The sequence below is a fragment of the Pelodiscus sinensis genome, chromosome 16, assembly GCF_052426305.1.
Source record: "Pelodiscus sinensis isolate ZL-2025 chromosome 16, ASM5242630v1, whole genome shotgun sequence".
Lineage (NCBI taxonomy): Eukaryota > Metazoa > Chordata > Testudines > Trionychidae > Pelodiscus > Pelodiscus sinensis.
The window spans coordinates 12,054,323-12,077,298 of record NC_143067.1 but is presented as its reverse complement, the minus strand read 5'-3'; the positions used below and the strand labels follow the sequence as shown (position 1 = coordinate 12,077,298).

General features: G+C 42.6%; 1 protein-coding gene across 1 annotated transcript in view; it reads right to left on the bottom strand.

Moving 5' to 3' along the window:
- The window catches only part of TRPC7 (transient receptor potential cation channel subfamily C member 7), a 156,797-nt gene extending 136,520 nt beyond the window's left edge, over positions 1-20,277 (bottom strand). Inside the window, 1 exon segment of the mRNA XM_089769627.1 lies at positions 19,506-20,277. Within this exon segment, the coding sequence (XP_089625753.1) occupies positions 19,506-20,258 (753 nt within the window). The 5' untranslated portion in view covers positions 20,259-20,277.
- Between the last annotated feature and the right edge of the window lie 2,699 nt (positions 20,278-22,976).

The window sequence follows — 22,976 nt, the reverse complement described above, 5'->3', positions numbered from 1 at the left end:
CAAAAGTTCTTCACACCGCGCATAGTCAACCTGTGGAACTCCTTGACAGAGGAGGCTGTGAAAGCTAAAACTATAACAGAGTTTAAAGAGAAGCTAGATAAATTCATGGAGGTTAGGCCCATAAAAGGCTATTAGCCAGGGGGTAGGAATGGTGTCCCTGGCCTCTGTTTGTCAGAGGCTGGAGATGGATGGCACGAGACAAATTGCTTGATCATTGTCTTCAGTCCACCCCCTCCGGGGCACTTGGTGCTGGCCACTGTCGGCAGACAGGCTACTGGGCTAGATGGACCTTTGGTCTGACCCAGTATGGCCATTCTTATGTTCTTATGTGCAAATTGACATGAGGAGAACTTAGTCACAGAACAGACAACAGGAAGGCCCCAAAATGAATCAAAGTATATCAGGGCTCTGTACAAACATAACAAACTCATAGATTCAAAGATTTGAAGGCCAGAAAGGGCTGACAGCTCCTGAATGTGTAAAGTTGCCCACGTGAATAACCTCTTTCCCTGCTTTCACCTTCAGGAAATCTTTTACTGCTCAGCTAAGTTAGCCATCAATGCAACACAACAGTCATTTTTCCTGCACTTGTTTATGTGAGAAATAATGGTGTCTGTGCGGAGTGTATTTGGAAAGCCAAATTAAATGCAAATTCCATGAGATAACTCAAAGGTATTTCAATTCCACAAGGGCTGCTTCCGGGCCAATTTGCAACTTCAGTGCTAGTAATTTCAGTGCTACAATTACTCCAAGAATATTGTAAAAAGTTTTGTTAATAGGAAACCCATTTTCCACATTCCTTGGGCTCAGTGCTCCTCGTATCAACCTTGGATTGTTGTTTATACTTGGGCTTGAGAGGAAGCCCAACTGAGCCTACATCTCTGCTTAGAGCCAGGAATGTGTTTCCTACCTTCTGTAGACATAATCACACTAGCTCTCATTGCTCTAAAAATAGAAGTGTAATGCAACAGTAGAGCCAGCAGCAAGCAGAAGCAGCAGCTAGCTGCCCTGAATATAAATTTGTCCATATCCTATTGGTGAGAACTTGGGACAACTACCCAATGCCTGTGCTACCTTCCCCCTACCACTCTTGCCCATTCTACTGTGGCTATAACTAGCACAGGTATGTCTACTCAAACTGGCAGTCAAAACCCTAGCTCCAACTGTGCAAGTAGCCTATGAATAAAAGCCTAGAATCCTAATCTGACAGATTTTAAACCCACTTTTGCACAGCTCTAAAGGGTTACACAAGCTGCCAAGCAGTGGAGAAAAAATCCCGTTGTTTAAAAAAATGGCCAAAATTTTCAAAAACAAGCAAGAAACGCACAAGCACACAAACAAATGAAAAACACCCCACACTCCTTTGCAAAGGTCAAACCGGGAAAACATCAGATCCAAAACAGAGGATTAGAATGCAAACTACTATTGTACCTTTAATCACTAGTTTCTACTGTTCCCACCACAATCCAAGACCTCTGTGCATACGCTATCATTATGGCTCCACAATTCTAATTACATTCTAACAATGCAGACGAAAAGTATGTGATGCATAAGCTTTGTTCTTCCTCTGGGATTCATCACTACATGGGAACCAGGTTTAAGAATGACAAGCAGTTTTGACTTTACCTGAACAGTATCTAGGTAATTGCATGGCTATGAAGAAGGTCCTAGTGCAGATTTATGTGTTTTAGGGCTTCCTCCCACCCCACAAGTGGGAGCTTCTGCTGGTGGAGACATAATGCCAAATAGATTAATTAGCATGCAGTACACAGAGCAAAATGCTTTTTTTTTTTTAAAAAAAAAAGCAGCTTCACCTCAGTCCATAAAAGAGGTGTTTTCGGGTCCTAATTTTGGATAAAGCTCAAAATCCTGCTCTCTGAACTGGAAATTTTGCAATAATAGACACAAGAAATAGGCGAGATAAGGGAGACACGGGACATGAGCGGTTTAGATTTGAAAGAAATAAGGAGAGAGGTGAGGGTTAGAAGGGGGCCGACAGCCTCTGTGGGCCCCTTGGAAGGTGAAGGAGCAGCCTGGCTTTGCACTCCCAGAAGGGGCGGGACCTCATGCAGAAGGGGTGTAGCAGGAGCAGCCAGTCCCAAGTGCTGCCTGAAGCATGCTGTGCCCTGCCTTCCCAAGCCCTTAAAGCTACCTGGAGCATGCCAGGCAGCACTCCAATGGCGAATTAATGGGCCTAAGGCTCTGGCTGCCACCACTGTTGCAATAGGAGAAACAGCAGCTGAGAGGCTTGAGCCTCTGAGTCACCAGCTCCCAGGGTGTCCCCTTTACCCCTTCCCTGTCCCCCCATTAGCAGGCCTGGAGTGCTACAACAGGAACAGCCCCTTGAACAAGTTCAGGGTCTGATTGCTCATTGTCTCTGGGCATTATAGGAGGCCCCCAACTTGTGACTTCCTGAGATCTGACCCCCCCAGTTACAACCATTTTTGTAAGTGTGGAAGGGACCAAAAACGCCTGACTTACGTCTTCGGCCCACATTTATTATAGCGCACGGCACCTACTGCAAATGAAGGTTCGAGTTATGATGCCCCGGACTTGCAACACTTCCCCTGGAAGCAATCACAACGCAAGTCGGGAGCTTCCTGTACTTCAGCTAAGTATTAATGGAAGAGATGAAAAAAGGCTAATTGCTCTGTTGTCTAGGAGCACAATACAGCTTCAGACACTGCTTATCTGACACTGCCTAAAACAACTAAATTGGTCTTTGAAAAGGTGTTTATTATGTTACAGAGAGCCTGCCATTTTTTCATATTTGATAAAGCACAACAATATTGAGTGTGAATGTGAAAATGGCGAATGGGTTTTCGAACAAAAGTGTACAAAGCACACAATTAAAAATAGATAGAATAATTACATAGACCCCAAACTATTCACAGAATCTAATAGGTCAGATCCTCACAGGGGCCATATGTAAGAATTGGGAAATTAACAGGATATTTACAGTGGCTGACAATTTGGAGTTTCAGTGGTATCCATCAAATACTTGATTTGCCAGATATCATTTGATCATCTTCAGAGCTGGCTGAACATGGCAAAGTTGGATATAGGGAACCAATTACAGGTTGGACTTCTCTGGTCCGGCACCTTAGCAACCTGACTGATCCTGATCATGGGAATTTGCCAGACTATGGGATGTCTCCTGCTACTGGCCCTGAAGCCGACTGCCACTCCCTGCTGCCAGCCACTGTCATCCTCCCAGCCGGGCTGCTATGATCCAACTTTCTTTCCAGGCAACCAGACTGCCACTGCTCCGACCCTGGCCCTGACCCCACTGCTGGGGCTGCTGCTGCTGCTGTTCCGATCCTGGTCCCAGCTCCACTACTGGGGCTGCCACTGCCCTGACCCTGACCCCAGTCTTGCTACTGGGGCTGTCATTGCCTGGACCCATTAATTAGAATATAGCAGTAGGTATATAGTATTGAACATCTGATCAGGACAGTGATAGTGACTATGAAATGCTAAGAGAGATTAGAGAGGCTATCAAAATAAAAAACTCAATAATAGTGGGGGATTTCAACTGTTCCCATATTGACTGGGTACACATCACCTCAGGATAGGATGCAGAGATAAAATTTCTTGATAGCTTAAATGACTGCTTCTTAGAGTAGCTGGTTCTGGAGCCCACAAAGGGAGAGGCTATTCTTGATTTAGTCCTAAGGGAGTGTAGGATCTGGTTCAAGAGGTAAATATAACTGCACCACTTGGAAATAGTGACTACAATGTAATACAATTTAATATCCCAGGCTGTGTCCAGACTCAGGGGTTTTTTCGAAAAAAGTAGCCTTTTTTCGAAAATACTTCCCGTGTCCAGACTCAAGCCGCGTTCTTTCGAAATTAATTCGAAAGAACGCGGCTTTTCTTTCGATGGCGGTAAACCTCAATTTACGAGGAAGAACGCCTTCTTTCGAAAGTTCCTCTTTCGAAAGAAGGTGTTCTTCAATGTAAATAGGGCGTCTTCGAAAGAGAGCATCTAGACTCACTGGATGCTTTCTTTCGAAAAAGCAATCCGCTTTTTCGAAATTTCTCCGTGCAGTCTAGACGCTCTCTTTCGAAAGAGGCTCTTTCGAAAGATGCTTTCAAAAGAGCCTCTTTCGAAAGAAGCCTGCAGTCTAGACATAGCCCCAGTGGCGGGAAAAACACCTCAGCAGCCCAACACTGTGGCATTTAATTTCAGAAAGAGGAACTGCACAAAAATGAGGAGCTTAGTTAAACAGAAATTAAAAGGTACAGCAACGAAAGTAAAATCTCTGCAACCTGCATGGAAACTTTTCGAAGACACCATAATAGAAGCCCAACTGCAACGTATACCCCAAATTAAAAAGCATAGTAAGAGAACCAAAGAAGTGCTACTGTGGCTTAACAACCAAGTGAAAGAAGCAGTGAGAGAGAAAAAGATATCTTTTTAAAAGTGGAAGTTGAATCCTAGTGAGGAAAACAGAACGGAGCACAAACTGTCAAATTAAGTGTAAAAATACAATAAGGGTACGTCTAGACTACTGCGTTTTGTCGACAGAAGTTTTGTCGACAGATACTGTCGACAAAACTTCCGTCGACAATTTGCGTCCAGACACATGGAGTTCTGTCGACAAAGCAAGCCGCTTTGTCGACAGAACTCCGTAGTCTGGACGCAACGTTACAGGCAATAACACCTTCTGTCGACAGAAGTCTGTCGACAGAAGGTGTTTTGCCTCGTAAAATGAGGTATTCCAGCGTCGACAAAACCGCGGAGTTCTGTCGACGTTATGTCGACAGAACTCCGCGGTAGTGTAGACGCTGGTATTGTTTTGTCGACAAAAGTCCACTTTTGTCGACAAAACTAGGTAGTCTAGACACACCCTAAGAAAAGACAAAAAGGAGTTTGAAGAACAGCTAGCCAAAAACTCAAAAAGCAATAGTAAAATGTTTAAGTAATTCAGAAGCAGGAAGCGTGCTAAACAACCAGTGGGACCCTTGGATGAACAAGATGCTAAAGGAGCATTCACAGATGATAAAGTCATTGGGGAGAAGCTAAATGAATTCTTTGCTTCAGACTTCATGGCTGAGGAGATTGGGAGATTTCCAAACCTGAGCCAATCTTTTTAGGTGATAAATCAGAGGAATTGTCTCAGATTGAAGTAAAATTAGGGGTGGTTTTGGAATAAATTGATGAACTTACAGCAACAAGTCACAAGGCCCAAACAGCATTCACCCAAAAGTTCTGAAAGAACTCAAATGGGAAATTGCAGAACTATTAACTGTGGTTTGTAATGTCTCCTTTAAATCAGTTTCCATACCTAATGACTGGAAGATAGCTAACGTGACACCAATATTTAAAAGGGGCTCTAGATGTGATCCTAGTAATTACAGATGGGTAAGCCTAACCCAACACTGGGAAATTAGTTGAAACTATAGTAAAGAATAAAATTGCCAGACACATAGATGAACATAATTTGTTGGGGAAAAGTCAACATGGTTTCTGTAAAAGGAAATCATGCCTTACTAATCTACTAGAGTTCTCTGAGGGGGTCAACAAACATGTGGACAAGGGGGATCCAGTGAATATAGTATATTTAGATTTCCAGAAAACCTTTAACAAGGTCCCTCACCAAAGGCTCTTAAGTAAAGTAAGTTGTCATGGTATAAGAGAGAAAGTCCCTTCATGGATTGATAAGTGGTTAAAAGACAAAAAACAAAGGGTAGGAATAAATGGTCAGTTTTCAGAGTGGAGAGAAGTAATCAGTGGGGTCCCTCAAGGGTCTGTCCTGGGACCAATGCTATTCAATTTATTTATAAATGATCTAGAGAAAGGAGTACCAAACTGTTCAAGATATTTAAGACCAAAGCAGACTGTGAAGAGCTTCAAAAAGAACTCACCAAGCTAAGGGATTGGGCAACAAAATGGCAAATGAAATCTAGTGTTGATCAATGTAAAGTAATGCAGCAGGTTTAAAACAAACAAAAGGAAGTTTTTCTTCACCCAGCACAGTCAACCTGTGGAACTCCTTGCCAGAGGATGTTGTGAAGACTAGGACTTTAACAGGGTTCAAAAAAGAGCTAGATAGATTTGTGGAGGTTAGGTCCATCGATGGCTATTACCCAGGATGAGTAGAAATGGTGTCCCTAGCCTTGGTTTTTCTGGAGGTAGGTGACAGGGGTGGGAATCATGTGAGGATTACATGTTCTGTTCCTCCCTCTGGGGCATCTGGTATTGGCCACTGTTGGCAGACAGGATACTAGGCTGGATGGACCTTTGGTCTGACCCAGTAGGGCCTTTCTTATGTTCTTATGTCCCTGACCCCCAGATGCCATTGCCCCAACCCTAGTCCCACTACCAGGGCTGCCACTGCCTCCACCTCAGCCCTGCCATCATGGCTGCTGCTGTCCTAGCTGCAGCTCTGCCACTGGGGCTCCAGTGCTGGGGCTCCAGCGCTTGTCCCAGCCCTGCTGCCACCAGCCCCCTGCCACACCACAGCTGTTGCTATACCAGAATCTCCTGGTTTTTGGAGGTCCAACCCATACTGAATGGCACATTTTGAAATGTGTTCCTGAATACTATACAAAATATTCAGTATATTTGCTGATTGTGACACAAATGGCTCTTCTATACAATCCAACAGAGATTCATTTCCAAATCTAAAAGAATATTTGCAGAAACCACTTCCTGCTATTGGCTCAGCTCAGTTTCGTTGGATGGTGGGCTTTAGTATTGTGCAGTTATTGAGGGAAGAGAAACCTAGTCACTCAATCGTGGATTTAAAAATAGCCATTGTTCAACATAAGAATTTCACTAAGCATATCCCGGGGTTGAGAAACCTCCCAGCAACTCCTCCTGAACGAGCCCCCACTTGAAGAACCAACGGACACGGGTCATCTGCAGGTGGGATTGGACTTAGGACCCTAGGGGCTATAGTCATGAGCCTCTACCACATGAGCATGGGCAGTGCGTGAAGTAAAGCAGGGGGATGCAAGCTCGCCCCAGCCCCGCCTCCTACCCCACCCCTTCTGCCCACCCCGAAAACCCCAGTGAGGTTGGGGAGTGCATGGCCCCAGCCTCCACACCCAGCTCCACTGGGAGGGAGCGGGGGCCCATGGCCCCAGCCTCCTGAGCCCCAGAGCTCGCGGAGTGCGAGTGCTTGGGGGCAGCAACACTCTACTCCCGATACACGATAGGTGTTCTGGGGGTGGAGTGTGGGCGGGGCCATGGCTGGCAGCTTGGGAAGGCAATGTCTTCCCCCAGCTAGCATACCTGCCACTCCTGCACATGAGCTAAAAGCCAACTGGCTCTTAGCTAAGGGTAAGGGTGAAGAAGAGACCACAGGAGGGTAGAAACAAGTCTGCGCCCATTAATGCCCCTTCCAATCTAACTGTTTCAGGGAAGGAATAGGCAAACTCATATTACTTCAGGCTCCACAGAGACCTAAGTTCTAGGTTGTAAGTGTAGCAGTACAAGGGAGGGGAGAGTCTGCCCTCTGATTCACTTGTCGGCTTACATAGTCCAGGTAGCAATCTAGCCCTTAATATTTTATATTCAAAACTAATTAACTTCTCTTTCTAAAACTGCTTTATGGTGTAATTATAAAGTCCCCAGATGTACCGATAATTGAATTCTATACATAGTTATTTTTCATGCTTTGGCCTGTTGAGAAAACAACGCTCAGCTTTTTTAGCCCTCTACTTGCCTTGTGAAATGCTCTTCAAGCACACCGTGATTTAATTAAGTACCCCCAGGATGCTTACAAGCTCAGAATTTCTCTCAAGGGTTCTGTTCTCCATTTTGTATGCCACAGGAGTGGAGAACAGATACCTGCATATTTATCTACAGAGTTATAAACACTCTTTGTTCAGATTATCTGTAAGGGAAAAATATCCACAAATCCAATCAAATTTTAATCCAGACTGGTGCTGCTTGCTTCACATGAAGTCTTATAGAAAGCAACATGAGCTTTAATTTTGAATACTGCTGCTGTTTCCTTGTTCCCATGGCTAGTTCACTTTTAATCTTTGTCAATGTTTAGTCTACAAAACAGTGGAAAATAGGAAGAGATTTTCATGGCAGGTCCTGACCCAACAGCCATTTTACATCCACTTTAATGGAAGTTGGACAAGATTCTACCCCCACTTTCAAAAGTTACTGCCACATCTGTACATGTGGGCTCAGATAGTCAAAAATGACTAGGGGATTTAGTCAGAAGGGACTAGAGATAGTAGATAAATCCCCTAGCTGTCTTTGAACATCTGAACTGTATATCCTGCGTGCAAATATCTCAAGGAAGGAACTATTTTAGACAGCCATTTTTGAAACCTGGGCCCAATGTGAAGGTTGGCTTGAAAAATTATAATTGCTCTGACAGTGCCATAGGCTATGCTCAGATACCTAAGGTTATGTCTACACTTCGAGCTAAGGGTGTGATTTCCATGTCATGCACATATGCTCACACTAGCTGTCAATTTTCTGTGCTGTTATGTAGCTCTAATTTCCCCCTAAAATGTCTTCTAAGAGCCCAGTAAGCAGTAGAGGTGCTGGTAATGCTGAAAAGCGTAAGCATGGTTTTTATGCTTTATCTACCTATTTCCTTGCACCAATACAGTACATTTGTGTAAAAATGCAAACACTTTGATAAGCCTTGGCTAGGCGTAGGCTTAGGTAGGGTGTGTTTGTACAGTTATACATCACTAAGCAGCATTGCAAGGATTGTTCCCTTTATTCACCTTGGTGAAATCCAAATAAAATAAAAATTAAAAAAAGAGACCCACTTGCTATAATATTGACCTCCTGTGGTTCGGCAAATGTGGCTTCCTACTAGCATCACAGCTAAGAGTAACAGGACATTTCTGTTGCCATTTGCAATGACTGGCCGAGCGTGGGAACTAAACTGAGCCGTCTTTCCGCAGATGGTGTTTCTTCAGGAGCTGAGCTGAGGGATGTGAGAGTAGTGGAGTCCCAGCGTGCACTTTTCATCATCACTATCCAAGCTGGAACTGATTTGTGAGTAAACAGCAAAATTCATCTCACCAGGCTCTCACCCTGGGACTTTTTGCAAGCTCTAAATTAACTTGAAAAAAATATTGAAACCACATGTTAAAGATCCTCCCCATCTCGCTCCTCGGTAATCTGCAGCAATCATTTTTTCTGCTACAAGATAATAGCAACAACATGACACTCGATAAAAGGGATTTTTCCTTAAAAAAAAAAAAAAAAAAGACATCGCAATGTAACGGCCTCAGGCAAGCATGGAGAGAAGTGGCTCAATAATGCGCCTAGGGACAATCATGGATACTCCCACGCTCTTTCCACTTATACTTTATAAGATCAGAAGCCCTCCTTCTGTGCTTAGAACTCACAAATTGTACGCTGGGGGCCCACTCAGTGATGGCGATCCAGCCAAGAAAATGGCTGTAATTGCCTCTTACATTTAAATCACAATAAAAAGAGCCCGACAAAGCACCCAGCAGTCCATGCCAAGTATATCATTTAATGGGGTTAGAGGGCTGCCCGGTCCAGGACTTCCACTACAGCTGAGAAACATGCTGTCAGGAGTGAGAATGCAAAGGAGCCTTTTGTGGAACCCCGGTCTTGACCTAGTAACCATGACCATGCGGAGCTAGTCCAACCAGCATTAATTACAGCAGCCAGGAGACTGCCTAAATTAATGCAAATTGTTAATGGGCTCAGGGGACCCTGGTGACAGCCAGAGGTTTCTCCTGCCATTCTCCCTTTCCCTGGTTATGTTGTCTATGCTGAGCACATAAAAGTTGCAATATCTACTTATCTTAGGAAGACTGACTTTAGGGACAGGGTCAGTGGCAGAGTGACTCCAGCAGAGAGCAGAACATGGCCCTGATCCTTCATTTGTATAAATTAAAGTCCAGGCAATACCAGGGGAGTTTAAAATATCAATTCCCTTAACAACTTTACTACAATCATGTTATAGAAGCTAAACATTGCACAGCAGATTAGGAGGGAAAAAAAACTATGAGAATGGAATTGTTAGTGGAAAAATATTAGGCTAGACAATATAGGAAATCTTCCTGTAATATTTGCACTCGCAATTTTGCACTTGCATTTGTTAGCAGGAGATGTGCATTTAATTGTGACTATAAATATTAGAATTTAGGGGCCAGCTGGTGCAAATTGGTGGGGTTCCATTGACCTTTGCACTGATTTACCCGTCTTGTGGATATAGTCCTGGCTGTCTAATTACTTGATTTACTGTTGCAAATGTCACTGGCACCCACAAATCAGGTAGTCAGCCATTTGCAAATGTTTGAACTTACAAGACTCTGTTTCAGACACAAGTTAGATTGTGGATTTGGATCTTTCTACACATCTGTTCCCTTAATTTTTGAAGATCTGAAAGTATACAAGGCATCAAGTAGAGCAGCAATGGAAGCTAGAGGAGGATGAGCAAAATAAAAATACATTTGTGTGTTAACTGAAGTCAAGGAATTGACAATGCTGGCAGAATTAATAAACAAGGATGATCTAGGTGGTGGCTTTGATCGTATGCACAGTAACATTTCAATCAATGTGAATTCAGATCTTACTATACAAGAGTTCTGATTGGTGAGACCTTTCCATACTCTCCTTTGCCATTGTAATTTAATTTGTGTAGATTGCTCTATGGAATGATCATAGAATACTAGAACAGGAAAGGACCTCGAGAGATCATTAAGTCCAGTCCCCTCCCTCATGGCAGGACCAAGCACCAATTAGATCAGCCTTGATAGAGGTCTGCCCAACCTGCTCTTAAATAACTCCAGTGATGGAGATTCCAGAACTTCTCTAGGCAATTTATTCCAAAATTTAACCACCCTGGGCTAGAGGCATCCACGGTCAGGTGGTCTGTCTGGCTACAGGAGCAGATGGAGGCAACAGAAACAGCGCTTTGCACAGGTGTTGTGCATCTTCCTAACCATACTGGGACTCCCTCTTTCAAACCCTTTGTCTGCAGTCCCTTGTCCACTTCACTCCCCTGAGTGCTCTGCCTCTGGCTTTTAAAGCCTGCTCCGCTAGGTCAGGCCTACCCCCTCGTTAGCCACAGAAGGGGATGCTGATTACAAGGCTGAATGAGGCTGATAAAAAGTAATCACCCGGGGTGATGAGGCTCTCTTTGTTACAAAGGACAGTCAGTGACTCTGAAGAATCTATCTTGAATGCTATCGAGGGAGAACGCAGGGTTCTAAAAGACACCTGCCTTTAGTATGGGATCTCAGGAGAAGAAAAGAAGGAGAGGGTAATCCCAGAGGAGAAAACTGAGTAAACAGAGTTAGGGAAAGAGCCTCCCCAGCCCTGTCTTCCTTCCCCAGCACTGCTCTATCTCCAGGAAGTCTCCTGCTTCCCTGGCAGTCAGGTCCCTCCTGCTCTCTGTCCAATGCAAAAGTCAGTTCTCCCTCTCCCACCAGAAGTCCTTCTTTATATAACCCTCAGCTGGGCCCTCATTAGCAAGAACTGCCTCAGCTGGGGCTTTGCTCGCAGCCCTTGCTCAGGGCTGGGGTTTTCCCCTTAAAGGGCCAGTGCGGGGCAAATGCCCTGTCACAGTCCCCCACCCTGCACAACAAGCAGAAGGCTCCGGGGACAGCTCTGAGACTCCGGACAGGAACAGCAGGGCAGTGGGAAGAGGGGCAGTTGAAGTGCCGGCACTTAATAGTCTCCCAGCCAGACCTGTCAGGATCACCTATCAGAAACTCCAAGATCTACCGGTAGATCCCAATCGACTTGCTGGTGACCACTGCTTTAACAGCACTACTTGCATGAGTAAGAAAAAACAAGATGCTGCCTGTAGGGGTGTGTCTAGACTTTAGGGTTTTGTCGACAAAAGTGGACTTTTGTCGACAAAACTATACCTGCGTCTACACTACCGCCAAGTTCTGTCGACAGAACGTCCACACAACTCGGCAGTTTTGTCAACGGTGGTAATCTTCATTCTACGAGGAGTAATGCCTTTTGTTGACAGAGTTCTGTCGACAGAAGGCGTTATTGCATCTACACTGTCCTTTACGTCTACACTCTCATGTTGACAAAGCGGCTTGCTTTGTCTACAGAACTGGCTGTAGCCTAGACGCTCTTTGTTGACAGAAGATTTGTCGACAGTATCTGTCAACAAAGCCTCTGTCGACAAAAGCCTGTAGTCTAGACGTACCCTAGGTGAGCGCAGATTTTTTCCTATTATAACTAAAGGCTCCAATGCCAGTTGGAAGGGTCCAGGGCTCCGGCTGCCATAGTAAAAGCAGAAATGGCTGGGAGCCCCAGGCCCCCTTTGAATCACCAAGCCCCGAAGCAACTGCCCTCTTTGCTCCCCCCATCAGAGGGCCTGGAAACCTGCATATAAAACTGTGCGTAAACATCCCACGTGACTCAGACCTCCACTTCTACGTTTTATAAACTTCCAAAACCCACATTGGTAACAATTTCTTCCTTTCCAGGCTAGTGGCCAAGTCCTTTCATGGAACTAAAGCTTCAGTGCAGCCCTCCACATTTGCCACCTCTAGTTTATGTGTCTTTTCTGTACAAACAGCCAGCTGAACATTTTTCTTGCATTTATTCTGATTTTTCAAGATTCAGTACTATGGTTTCAGGACCATGCGGCCGCATCTCAAAGCACTTTCTCTTCCCTTAACTGTCACCAGGAAGCTTTTTTGTAAGACATTGGAGCTGCAGAAACCTAAGGACATTCGTGGAACACAAAATCAGTCCGATCCCATTATAGTGCTGTCTCAGACATGTCCTTTTTCAGGCCTTATTTATCAATGCACCTTGCAAGGCAGACACTTTTAATATCACCTGCAACAGTGCTGGATCCATCCCATTTGCATTTCTTATCCCCGGGTTACGTACAAGATAGGGACTGTAGGTTTGTTCTTAAGTTGAATTTGCATGTAAGTCGGAACTGGTACATATTGTAGGGGAAACTCTAGCCAAACATTTCTCCAGAGCTCAGTTTTATTCTCTCACACCTCACTTCCCTCAGTCCTTTATTCTCAAGCTGAGGTGTCTGCTGAGAAAAGCCGCTCCGCGTCTCCCTGGTCTTCTGGGTGGGGCGCTAGCTTCGCGTCTCCCTGGTCTGCTAGGGGGAAAAGCAGCTAGTGCGGGGTTGTCTCACCCTGTTTGTAAGTAGGGATCTGATGTAAGTCGGATCCATGTAACCCGGGGACTGCCTGTACTTCCATTGACTTCAGTTGTGCTACACTGATTTACATCAACTGAATATCTGGGCCAACATATGTATTACTACTCTCCCCGAAGGACCACGTACTTGCCCGCAAAGCAAAATAAGATTGATGACGAGGGACAACAGAGACCAACCAAGACTACTGATGAGAGACAAGGTCAGGGGAGGCACACACTTCCTTCCCTGCTGGAGTATGTTTCTTGTTACAGGAAAACCACTGGACCGAGAGGACCTAGGACTGAAGAGGACCTAGGACACATCACGTCCCGGGGCATGCCCTACCCATGAGCCTATGCACTTTGTCAGACGCTAAGACTCTTTTCACTTTGTGGAGGGTACCCCTGAGGACATTTATAGACTGAGTTTTAAAAACCCTCACACCTTCATCTGGGACAAAGAGGGTTACACTTACTGCTTTTAATGTACAGGACTATGTAGCACTTTAAAGACTAACAAGATGGTTTATTAGATGATGAGCTTTCGTGGGCCAGACCCACTTCCTCAGATCAAATAGTGGGTCTGGCCCACGAAAGCTCATCATCTAATAAACCATCTTGTTAGTCTTTAAAGTGCTACATAGTCCTGTATTTTGTTTCAGCTACACCAGACTAACACAGCTACATTTCTATCACTATTCTGCTTTTAATGTGTTCTGCTTCCTTGTTTCCCCTTAATCCATCATTAACCTCTGTATTCACTTTGCCTTTGTTGTTAATTTGCATATGCCATAACTTTCATTGACACATTCACTCAATAAAACTTTTCTATCTCTTGCCCTATCTGTTTCAATCTACCGCCTGCAAGTCTTCATTCGGATACCTCTTCTCAATCTCTAGGACACAATATAACAACAGATTATCCTGATTTCGCTAGTGAAGCAAACTAAACAAACCTGTAGAGTTCAACAGGGAAAACTGTCCACTTAATAGTGATAATGGAAGGTATGGAAAATGTAATGAATGAGATAACTTCATCCTTAGCAACCAGAGACTGAATTTGTCCTCTCAAACACATGTGTAGGTTCACTTGGACCAAAGAGTAGGTGTTACTCTACAGTGCATGTCTGCCATACATTGCAGTTTGAGTTATTATACTATGTATAATAATGTAAGGTACCTTTGGTAGTGAATTAGGCTGAGAGTTAGCCATGCAGCTCCCATTATTGTAAATGGGAATTGAAAATAAATTCTCATGAAAGGAATACCGCTTTGCTCACCTCCCCTAATTTATTTGACCTCTAACCACAACAGCTGAACCTCATCTATTTTTATTCACTATCAGAAATTAATGGGTCTAAAACCTATTTCAACTTTCAAACTTGTACATCAAATTTTGCAAATCTAAGAGCTTACAAAACCCCAAAATTTAATTTCTGCACAGAGCTATGGGCTAATCTTATGTATAGAATACCATTATTGTATAAAATGCACTTAAAGCAGTGAAAGCTTTGTGAAAAGATCTAAAAATAGGCACATATTTATCATCCCCTTATGTTGTAAATTTCTTCAGAAGAAGGAAAAATAACCTCATGGCTTAATATTTCCCTGCCACCATATTTAAAAGTTAAATTATGCACGTCACTGTCAAGTATGTTCTGCAAAGCAGTGTGCTGCTGAGGATGTATGAATATAATAAACCAGAGGGTAGTGATATTAAAGTTTAGATTATTACTACATATAGAAAGTCTTATGTTGGCAACAGAAGGCCAAAGTTGAGTAACAATTCCTTATTCTAAAAAATTCGATATTGAGAACTGTTCTTAACAGCTTGCCTGATTTTGTTACATTTTGCACATCATTACATGAGTCTAACCAGGACTTTTTTTTATTCAGAAATCAAAAATGTCTTCAATGAATAATCTCACACTAGTCATAGAATCCTAGAATACTAGAACTGGAAGGGATCTCAAGAGGACCTCAAGTACAATCCCTGGCCACTCATGTCAGGACCAAACACCATCTTGATCAGGGGTAGGGAACGTAAGGCTTGGGGGCTGGATGCAACAGATTTTTCTGTGGGTCAGCGGCCCCTGACCAAAAAAGTTTCCCTGCCCCTAATCTGTCATCCCTTACAGATGTCTGTCTAACCTGCTCTTAAATAACTCCAGTGATGGAAACTCCACAACTACCTGGGCGATTTATTCCAGTGTTTAACCACCCTGACCATTAGGAAGACTTTCCTAATGTCCAGCCTAAACCTCCCTTGCTGCAATTTAAACGCATTGCTTCTTGACCTACCATTAGAGACCAAGGAGAACAATTGTTCTCTCTCCTACTTGTAACACCCTTTTAGATACTGGAAAACTGTTATCATGTCCCCTCTCAGTCTTCTCTTTTCTAAACTAAACAAGCCCAATTCTTTCAGTCTTCCCTCATAGCTCATGTTTTCTAGACCTTTCATCATTTTTGTTGCTCTTCTCTGGACCTTCTCCAATTTCTCTACATATTTCTTGAAATGTGGTGCCCAGAAGTGGATACAATACTCTAGTTGAGGACTAATCAGCACAGAGTAGAGTAGAAGAATTCCTTCTTTTGTCTTGTTCACAACATTCCTGTTAATGCATCGCAGAATTAAATTTGCTTTTTTTGCAGCAGTTGACTCATATTTAGCTTGTGGTCCACTATGACCCCTAGATTCCTTTCTGCAGTACTCCTTCCTACACAGTCACTTCCTATTCTGTGTGTGTGAAACTGATTGTTCTTCTTATTTGTCCTTATTGAACTTCATCCTGCTTACTTCAGACTATTTCTCCAGTTTGTGGAGATCATTTTGACTTATGACCCTACTCTCCGAAGCACTTGCAACCCCTCCCAGCTTGGTATCATCTGCAAACTTTATAAATGCTCTCTCTATGCCATAAACTAAATTATTCATGTCTCCCGTGGAAAGTGAGGGTTTTGTTTACCTTCTATCACAAACCCAATTTTGCATTCTGTAAAAAATTTAAATTAGCTTTATTACCTAATACTGTGTCACACCTATAGCATTAATGCAAGAAAACAGGAAATTGAGAAATGAGAAAATGCATAGATTCCTACATTATTCATAGGTTTGCTGCCCCTGAAACCTTGCATGGTTCTGACTCTAGGGGCTAATTTTAAAAATTATGGAAATGGGAATACTTAATCAGTAACGTTTTCTAGGTCTGTCTATGTGATACAGAGGCCCTTCCACAAAGAGACAGGAATGGGAAGCCCATCACATAATGAGTAGAGATGATGGAACATTTCATAGCACCTTATATCCCTTTTGGTCTATGGCTATCTAATAATCTCAGGTGTTTACATAGTATCTTATTTCCTCTTTGTTGTTAACTTCGTGAGGATTCCTTCATGTACTAGACTTTGTCTAGAGCAAGAATGAGGGATGGCATCTTCCTAAACAGGACTGTGGGTTCTGGAAAATATATATTTACAGTTAGCATGGAGAGATTTATCAGAGCTGACAGCCATGTAATGATGAACGCTTTTGATCCTCCTTAAAATGAAATGACATGCCATTTCCTACTGGATGGAAGGGGGAACACTGAGGAGATACTAATACTGCAAACTATGAGTCTGATCCTGCAATTGTTCCTCATGAAGGCAGTCTCATTGAAATTAATGGAACAGCTTGGCTACGTCTAGACTACATCCCTTTTTCCCTCTATTTCATAGAGGGATAAGGGATCTTTCGGAAAAGGTTTTATTTTCAGCAAGATCAGCGTCTAGACTGGTGCTTTTTTCCGGCAAACCTCAGTGCCAAAAAAAAGCGGCAGCCATTTTTATGCTAATGAAGTAAGGGAGATTTAAATCCCCGCTTCATTAGCAATTGCGATACGTCTAATTTACATCCCTTTTACGAAAAAGGGATGTAGTCTAGATGTAGCCCTTATGTATGGACTGCTTCCCTAAGTAAGTGTTGCAAGATTTGACCTCACACATATAAATCTTCCTTTTTACATTTTAACAACGTTGTGTTGGAATCAGATGCTGCAATTTCTTAGTTGCGTGGGTAAAAGATTGCAGGATCTGGCTCTTAATTTTATTTCCATGGGGGATCAATCATATTGCCATTATAAGAATGTTTCTAGTTAATTTAGAAGGCAACTCTTGAGAAGATATATAACTCTTGTCACTTCTAATTCAGAGAATGTCTGGTGAGGAATTCTGAAAGTGATACTTGAACACTTGAATGGTTTTTCAAATTAAAAAAAATAATGGATTCCTAGGAGGCATCCTACCCCAATGTACTGAAAACTTAAGACTTTTATTGCATTTATGTTACTGTCCACAGTTGTAGCTGCATATTAGCCGTAAGTCAGAAAACTTCCATAAACCGGTGACTGGGCCATAGAAATTGAGTTTTTATGGCTAATTTATTTTAGCCTGGAAGATTGCAAATTCTTGGACCATGCTACTGATTTAGCAAAATGTTGCAAATGTCATAGGACATTTACAATCTCATCTTCATAATGGTGATGTTGAGTAATTTGCAGAGATAATTAAGAAGATTCCAATGCAGAAAAATGCAAGAGATTTAGAGGCACTTTTCAGAATTACCTCCCACTCCTCATATAGAGAAGCAGGTCTCATGATTTAAAATGAAGAGTACAATATGTGAAGGACAAAAACTTCTTGATGGACCATCTTTGTAATTTGAAATCAGAGTAGGTATGGTGGATTCTTAATCTGATAAACCAACCTGTATATGTGTCTAAAATACTTATCTGGCCCCCATCACTGTAATTATCTGAGTATCTCATTTTTAGTATATTTATCCTCAAAACAACCAGCAAGGTGGGGAAGCTCTTCCCATTTTACAGAGGGGAACTGAGGCATAAGAGAGACTAAGTGGCTTGCCTAAAGTTACACAGGAAGTCTGCTGAGCAGGCAACTGAAGCTGAGTCTCCCAAGTCCTGAAGTGACACTCTAAGCACTGGGCCATCCACTTCTGTTTGGGAATTATGTATCTAGATTGCTCATGACCAATTAAATTGTCTTCAGCATAAGAGATTTGCTTTTGATGCTAGAAAATCCACTTTTCATCCTTTTCTTCACCCATGAAGTTCTGAGTGGCAATGGTGTGCAATGTACAAGTTCTGGGTAGCTGATGGTTTTCTTACAATATTTTAAGGGGTGTAAATGACCTCAGCTTAGCTTTCAGAACAAGATTGTTATGAGTTTCAGAAGTAGAATGTTACCAATCATGTGTAGTTAACACATTTTAAATACTCTCGATAATACTTTTGTCATACCAATATTCAGAACTGCTGTGTCCTTTCATGTATATATCAATGCCCATGCAAGATAAAACAGTTGCAAAGTAGGAGGTAAAGAGTTGGAATTGGAAATGGAGAAGAATACAAGGCATGAAGTCTTGACATCTCTCTCTGTCTCTCATCAAAATTAGAGATGAATTAATAATTCAGTTATTCAGTTCATTAAATGAACTGAAAAACCCCGGGGAAAAATTGATTTGTTTTGACCCCAGACTGGGTTTTCTCTCCCAAATGAATAACCAATAATGTTTTGTTTGAACTGAACAAAATGTTTCAAACTTTGTTCCAAACTGCCATTTCCTAAATGAAATATCAATTCCAATTGACATTGCATTCCTAAAATTTCATTTCAAAGCAAAAACGTTTAAATGGTTCATGCTGAAAATGTCAAAATGAAGCTTTTCAATATTTCTGATTTTTTTCTATCAAAAATGTTTGGCTGATTTTAACTGAAATTCACAAATAGTTTTGGTTCCCCAAACCTTACTAATCATTACACCACATTTATTATTTATTGAAAAAAGTTTTGCCCCGCTGTATTCAAATATGTAGGAATTTAGGAGATAATGACATTGCTGTAAGGACTTAAAATGGATGCTTTGCCTTCACTTTTTTTTAACATACAACATTGTGTTAGTGAAGAGTGGGGGATGAATCATTTTTTCCATTTGTCCTCTTTAACACAGTAAATCATCTAATATGTAAATACTTGAACTTTGCTGCCTGGCTTTCAGAGAAAAACAGCGCTAATTAGATTCTAGAGGATTGCCACTTACAGAAATGGGGAAAAAAATCTCAATTTGAGTTTTTTTCTCATAATGGTAGGAGGACTGAAAGCATTTTTTTCCTCTTAAAAGGCACACTGTATATTCCATATTGCTGATTGAAGCTCTAATTGGATCTAAAGGCTGACCAAGATTTCCTTTAATCTGAGGCTGACCTAGAATTTGATTCCCTGCTTTGAAATTTCAGGATGTTCTTTCTGAACCCTGATTTTTCTGACCAACACTCTTTCATATGTAAAATACATGCCACTCTTAATACGTTGATGTGAAGGAAAACCTTTTAGGTTGAATTACCTTAAATTCAGTTTCAATGTTGGCTAGTCTTGCCAATTCATTACTTAGTTCTAAAGCAGTAAGAACAGGGTCTTCACTGGAAAGAGACAAATAAGCGGCACTTGCTAATCCTTTGTAGGCATTCATTCTCGATCGAGAGTGACTAAAGGAGTCTTTTCTCTGTTTCTCGGCACATTCGTTGCACTTGCAGAAGTAGTCATGGGGCCTTTCTATCCGTGCCCCTTTCAGAAGCAAGATATGAACAATTTCATACTCTTGGCAATGAGCAGCGAGTATTATGGGGGTGATGTCATGAGAAAACCGAGTTCCATCCTCATCATAAGCGTAAAAATCATCATCGCGTAGTTCCTGCTCAAGGGGGCTTAGTGTGAGACGCTGCCCTTGGGCAAAGGCTGGATGGTTCAATATTGCTTCCACAATGCGCACATATCCCTTACTGATGGCCAACAGCAGCGCATCCCCAACTCGAGCCAGGTTCTCCTTTTTCAGAAGGAGCTCAGTCACTTCCAAATGCTCATTCCCCACCGCTAACTGCAAGGCATTTTGTCCCATATAATCAACACAATTAAAGTTCAAGGTTTTGGACTCCTCCAGCATTTTCCGCACCACTGGGATGTTGCCATATTCCGCAGAATCCAGGAAGCGTTCTTCCTCCACGGTCAGGCTGGTGCCCTTCTCGTTAAACATGTAGGCGGGGCCTCGGATAGCCTGCCTCCGGCCTTTCTCCCGCAGGGTTGTGTGCCTTCGATGCATGTTTTTAGAGCTGCTGTTTCCCAACCTGCACAAAGACAGGAAGGAAGCTTGATTATCCTCTCAGCCATTTTTAATCTGAGGTAACCTGAAAATAATGTTGGAAATGTTCCATTGTTATAAGACCTTGTATTGAACATAGTTTAAAATGCATTCAGCATGGTTTAGGATATATGATGAATAATGCAAATTACTTTACTGAAAAGTGTCAAGAACTTAGGCTCCTAAATCACCTCGGCTCTTTTAGAACATTTATCCAAGATGTAACAAACAAATGAAACAAAAAAGCAAGTGGTGATGCTTTGTTGGCAACACACAATTCATTTTTCATGCCAGTCAGGGTACATCTACACTGCACACTTATTTTGAAATAAGTTATTCTGGAAGAAATACTCCGAAATAGCTTATTTCAAAATAGCACGTCTGCACTACAGAGAAGCCTCAAAATTAGTCTGAGGCAGGCTTCCCTAATGCAGATGTGCTACCTTGATTTAGAGCCCCAGGAGGCACTGGGAAGTAATTCTTTTGAATAGGCCTGGGGAGGAGCTATTTCAAAAGAGTAACAGTGGAGCATTCACACTACTGTTATTCCAAAGTAGCTATTTCAGAAAAGGCATTATTTCTCATGGAATGAGGTTTACAGAAGTCAGAATAAGCCATCTGTTATTTCAAATTTATTTCGAAATAACGGAATTGCTGTGTAGATGCTTGGATTTTTATTTCAGAATAACGGCCATTATTCTGAAACAACGCTGTTGTGTAGACGTGCCCTCAGTGATCTAGGGCAGAATATTGCCCACCCAGCATGTGGATACACCACAATTGTTTTTTTGGTGAGAAGTTAGGGGATGGGGGTGGGAGACAATACATTTTCATGGCAGCAAATTTGCTGGGTTGATTTAGTTGTCATTTTTACAGAGCTGACAGCTGTTGGAAGCAGGACAGAGGTTTGGAATGCTAGATGCAGTATTAGCAGGAGCTAGTCCATTATCCAGTCTCCTAATTTTTTAACAATGACCTATTTATTCTTTTAGTTATTATTACTTTGGGGGATTTTTTGTGTCTTAATTTTTTCTAAAAAACAAAACAAAGAATCAGTCCTAATGTCATTTCCGAGTCCACAAATGGAAACAAATAGTTATTCTGTTGGTAGAAAGAAAGCAAAAGCATAAGAATGGCCATAGGGTCAAGAGCGGTGGCCCACCTACCACATTGTCCTGTCTTCCAACAGTGTCCAGTGCCATTTGCTTCAGAGGGAGTGAACAAAGCAGGGTACTTTAATAAGTGACCCAATCCCTGTTATCCCAGCTCTGCTCCTAGAAGCCAGAAATGTACGGACACCTAGGGTACGTCTAGACTACAGGCTTTTGTCGACAGAAGTTTTGTTGACAGATACTGTCAACAAAACTTCTGTCAACAAAGAGTGTCTAGACTACAGGCAGTTCTGTCGACAAAGCAAGCCACTTTATCGACATGACAGTGTAGACGCAAAGGACAGTGTAGATGCAATAATGCCTTCTGTCGACAGAACTCTGTCGACAAAAGGCGTTATTCCTCATTTGATGAGGCTTACAGATGTTGACAAAACTGCTGAGTTCTGTCGACATTATGTCGACAGAACTCAGCGGCAGTGTAGATGCAGGTATAGTTTTGTCGACAAAAGTCCACTTTTGTTGACAAAACCCTGTAGTCTAGACGCACCCCTAGAGTATAGGGCTGTGTCCCTGAATATCTTGACTAATAGCCATTGATGGATGTATCTGTCAGGAACTTATCTTACTGCTGACCCATAGTTCTTCTTGTCCTCTTATTTTTACCTCAGAGACTGGCAGAGTAAATCTAAGGTAAGACACAAAAGGCATATGTATATTAGAGTGTGTCTGTCTGTCTAGGAGTCCATCTGTGTCTGTCTGCAATCTGTTTGTTCAGGAATTCCTCCTAAACACTAAGAGTTTGGGCCACCAAATTTGATATGCAGCTTTCTCATCTCCTAATTTAAAGCAAGGTCAGTGTTTGGTTGTGCCAGGAAAATGGGAAAAGCTGGGAATGGGGCTGCTTGCCATAACATGGAAAGAGAGGGGGCAAGGAGGAGGGATGCGATACTCACAGTGGCCACTGGGAGCAGTGAGCATGGGGAGTGCTATACTGCAGATTGACCATTGGAGGGCAGTTGTACCACCCCTGCCTTTTTGGGGGTGGGGGGCTGGGAGTAGAAGAAAAAGCCACACTGGCTAAGAGGTGAGAGAAAGCCCCACCAGACCAGAACCCCTACCCTTAGCCTCTCCTCACACCACAACCATCACTCTCGCACCCCTCACGGCCCTGGCCCTCTGCCCTGAGTCCCTCCCCAACCCACGTGCGACTCCTACACCTCCCATGCCCACCGACTCTTGCCCTGCCCCCCACCACATCCCCAAGGCCCTGCCCTGACTCCTATACCCCCACCACCACTAGTCCCTGACCCTGAAGGACCCAGGCAATACCAGGTAAGTCTTCTACTCTAATGTATAAAGTTAATAGTTCACTAAAATTATGAAAAATGTTGCTTTTTCTCACTGTCTCTGATAGAATGTAGATGCTGTTTTTTCACTCCATTCTAACAGCAACAGTAAGAGTAATCTATGCAGAAGCAGAATAGTATTAAAATAAACCTTCCCACCAAAACATAACTGCTATAGAAAATAAGCATGTTAAAATACTCTAGAGAAGGATAAGCAGAAC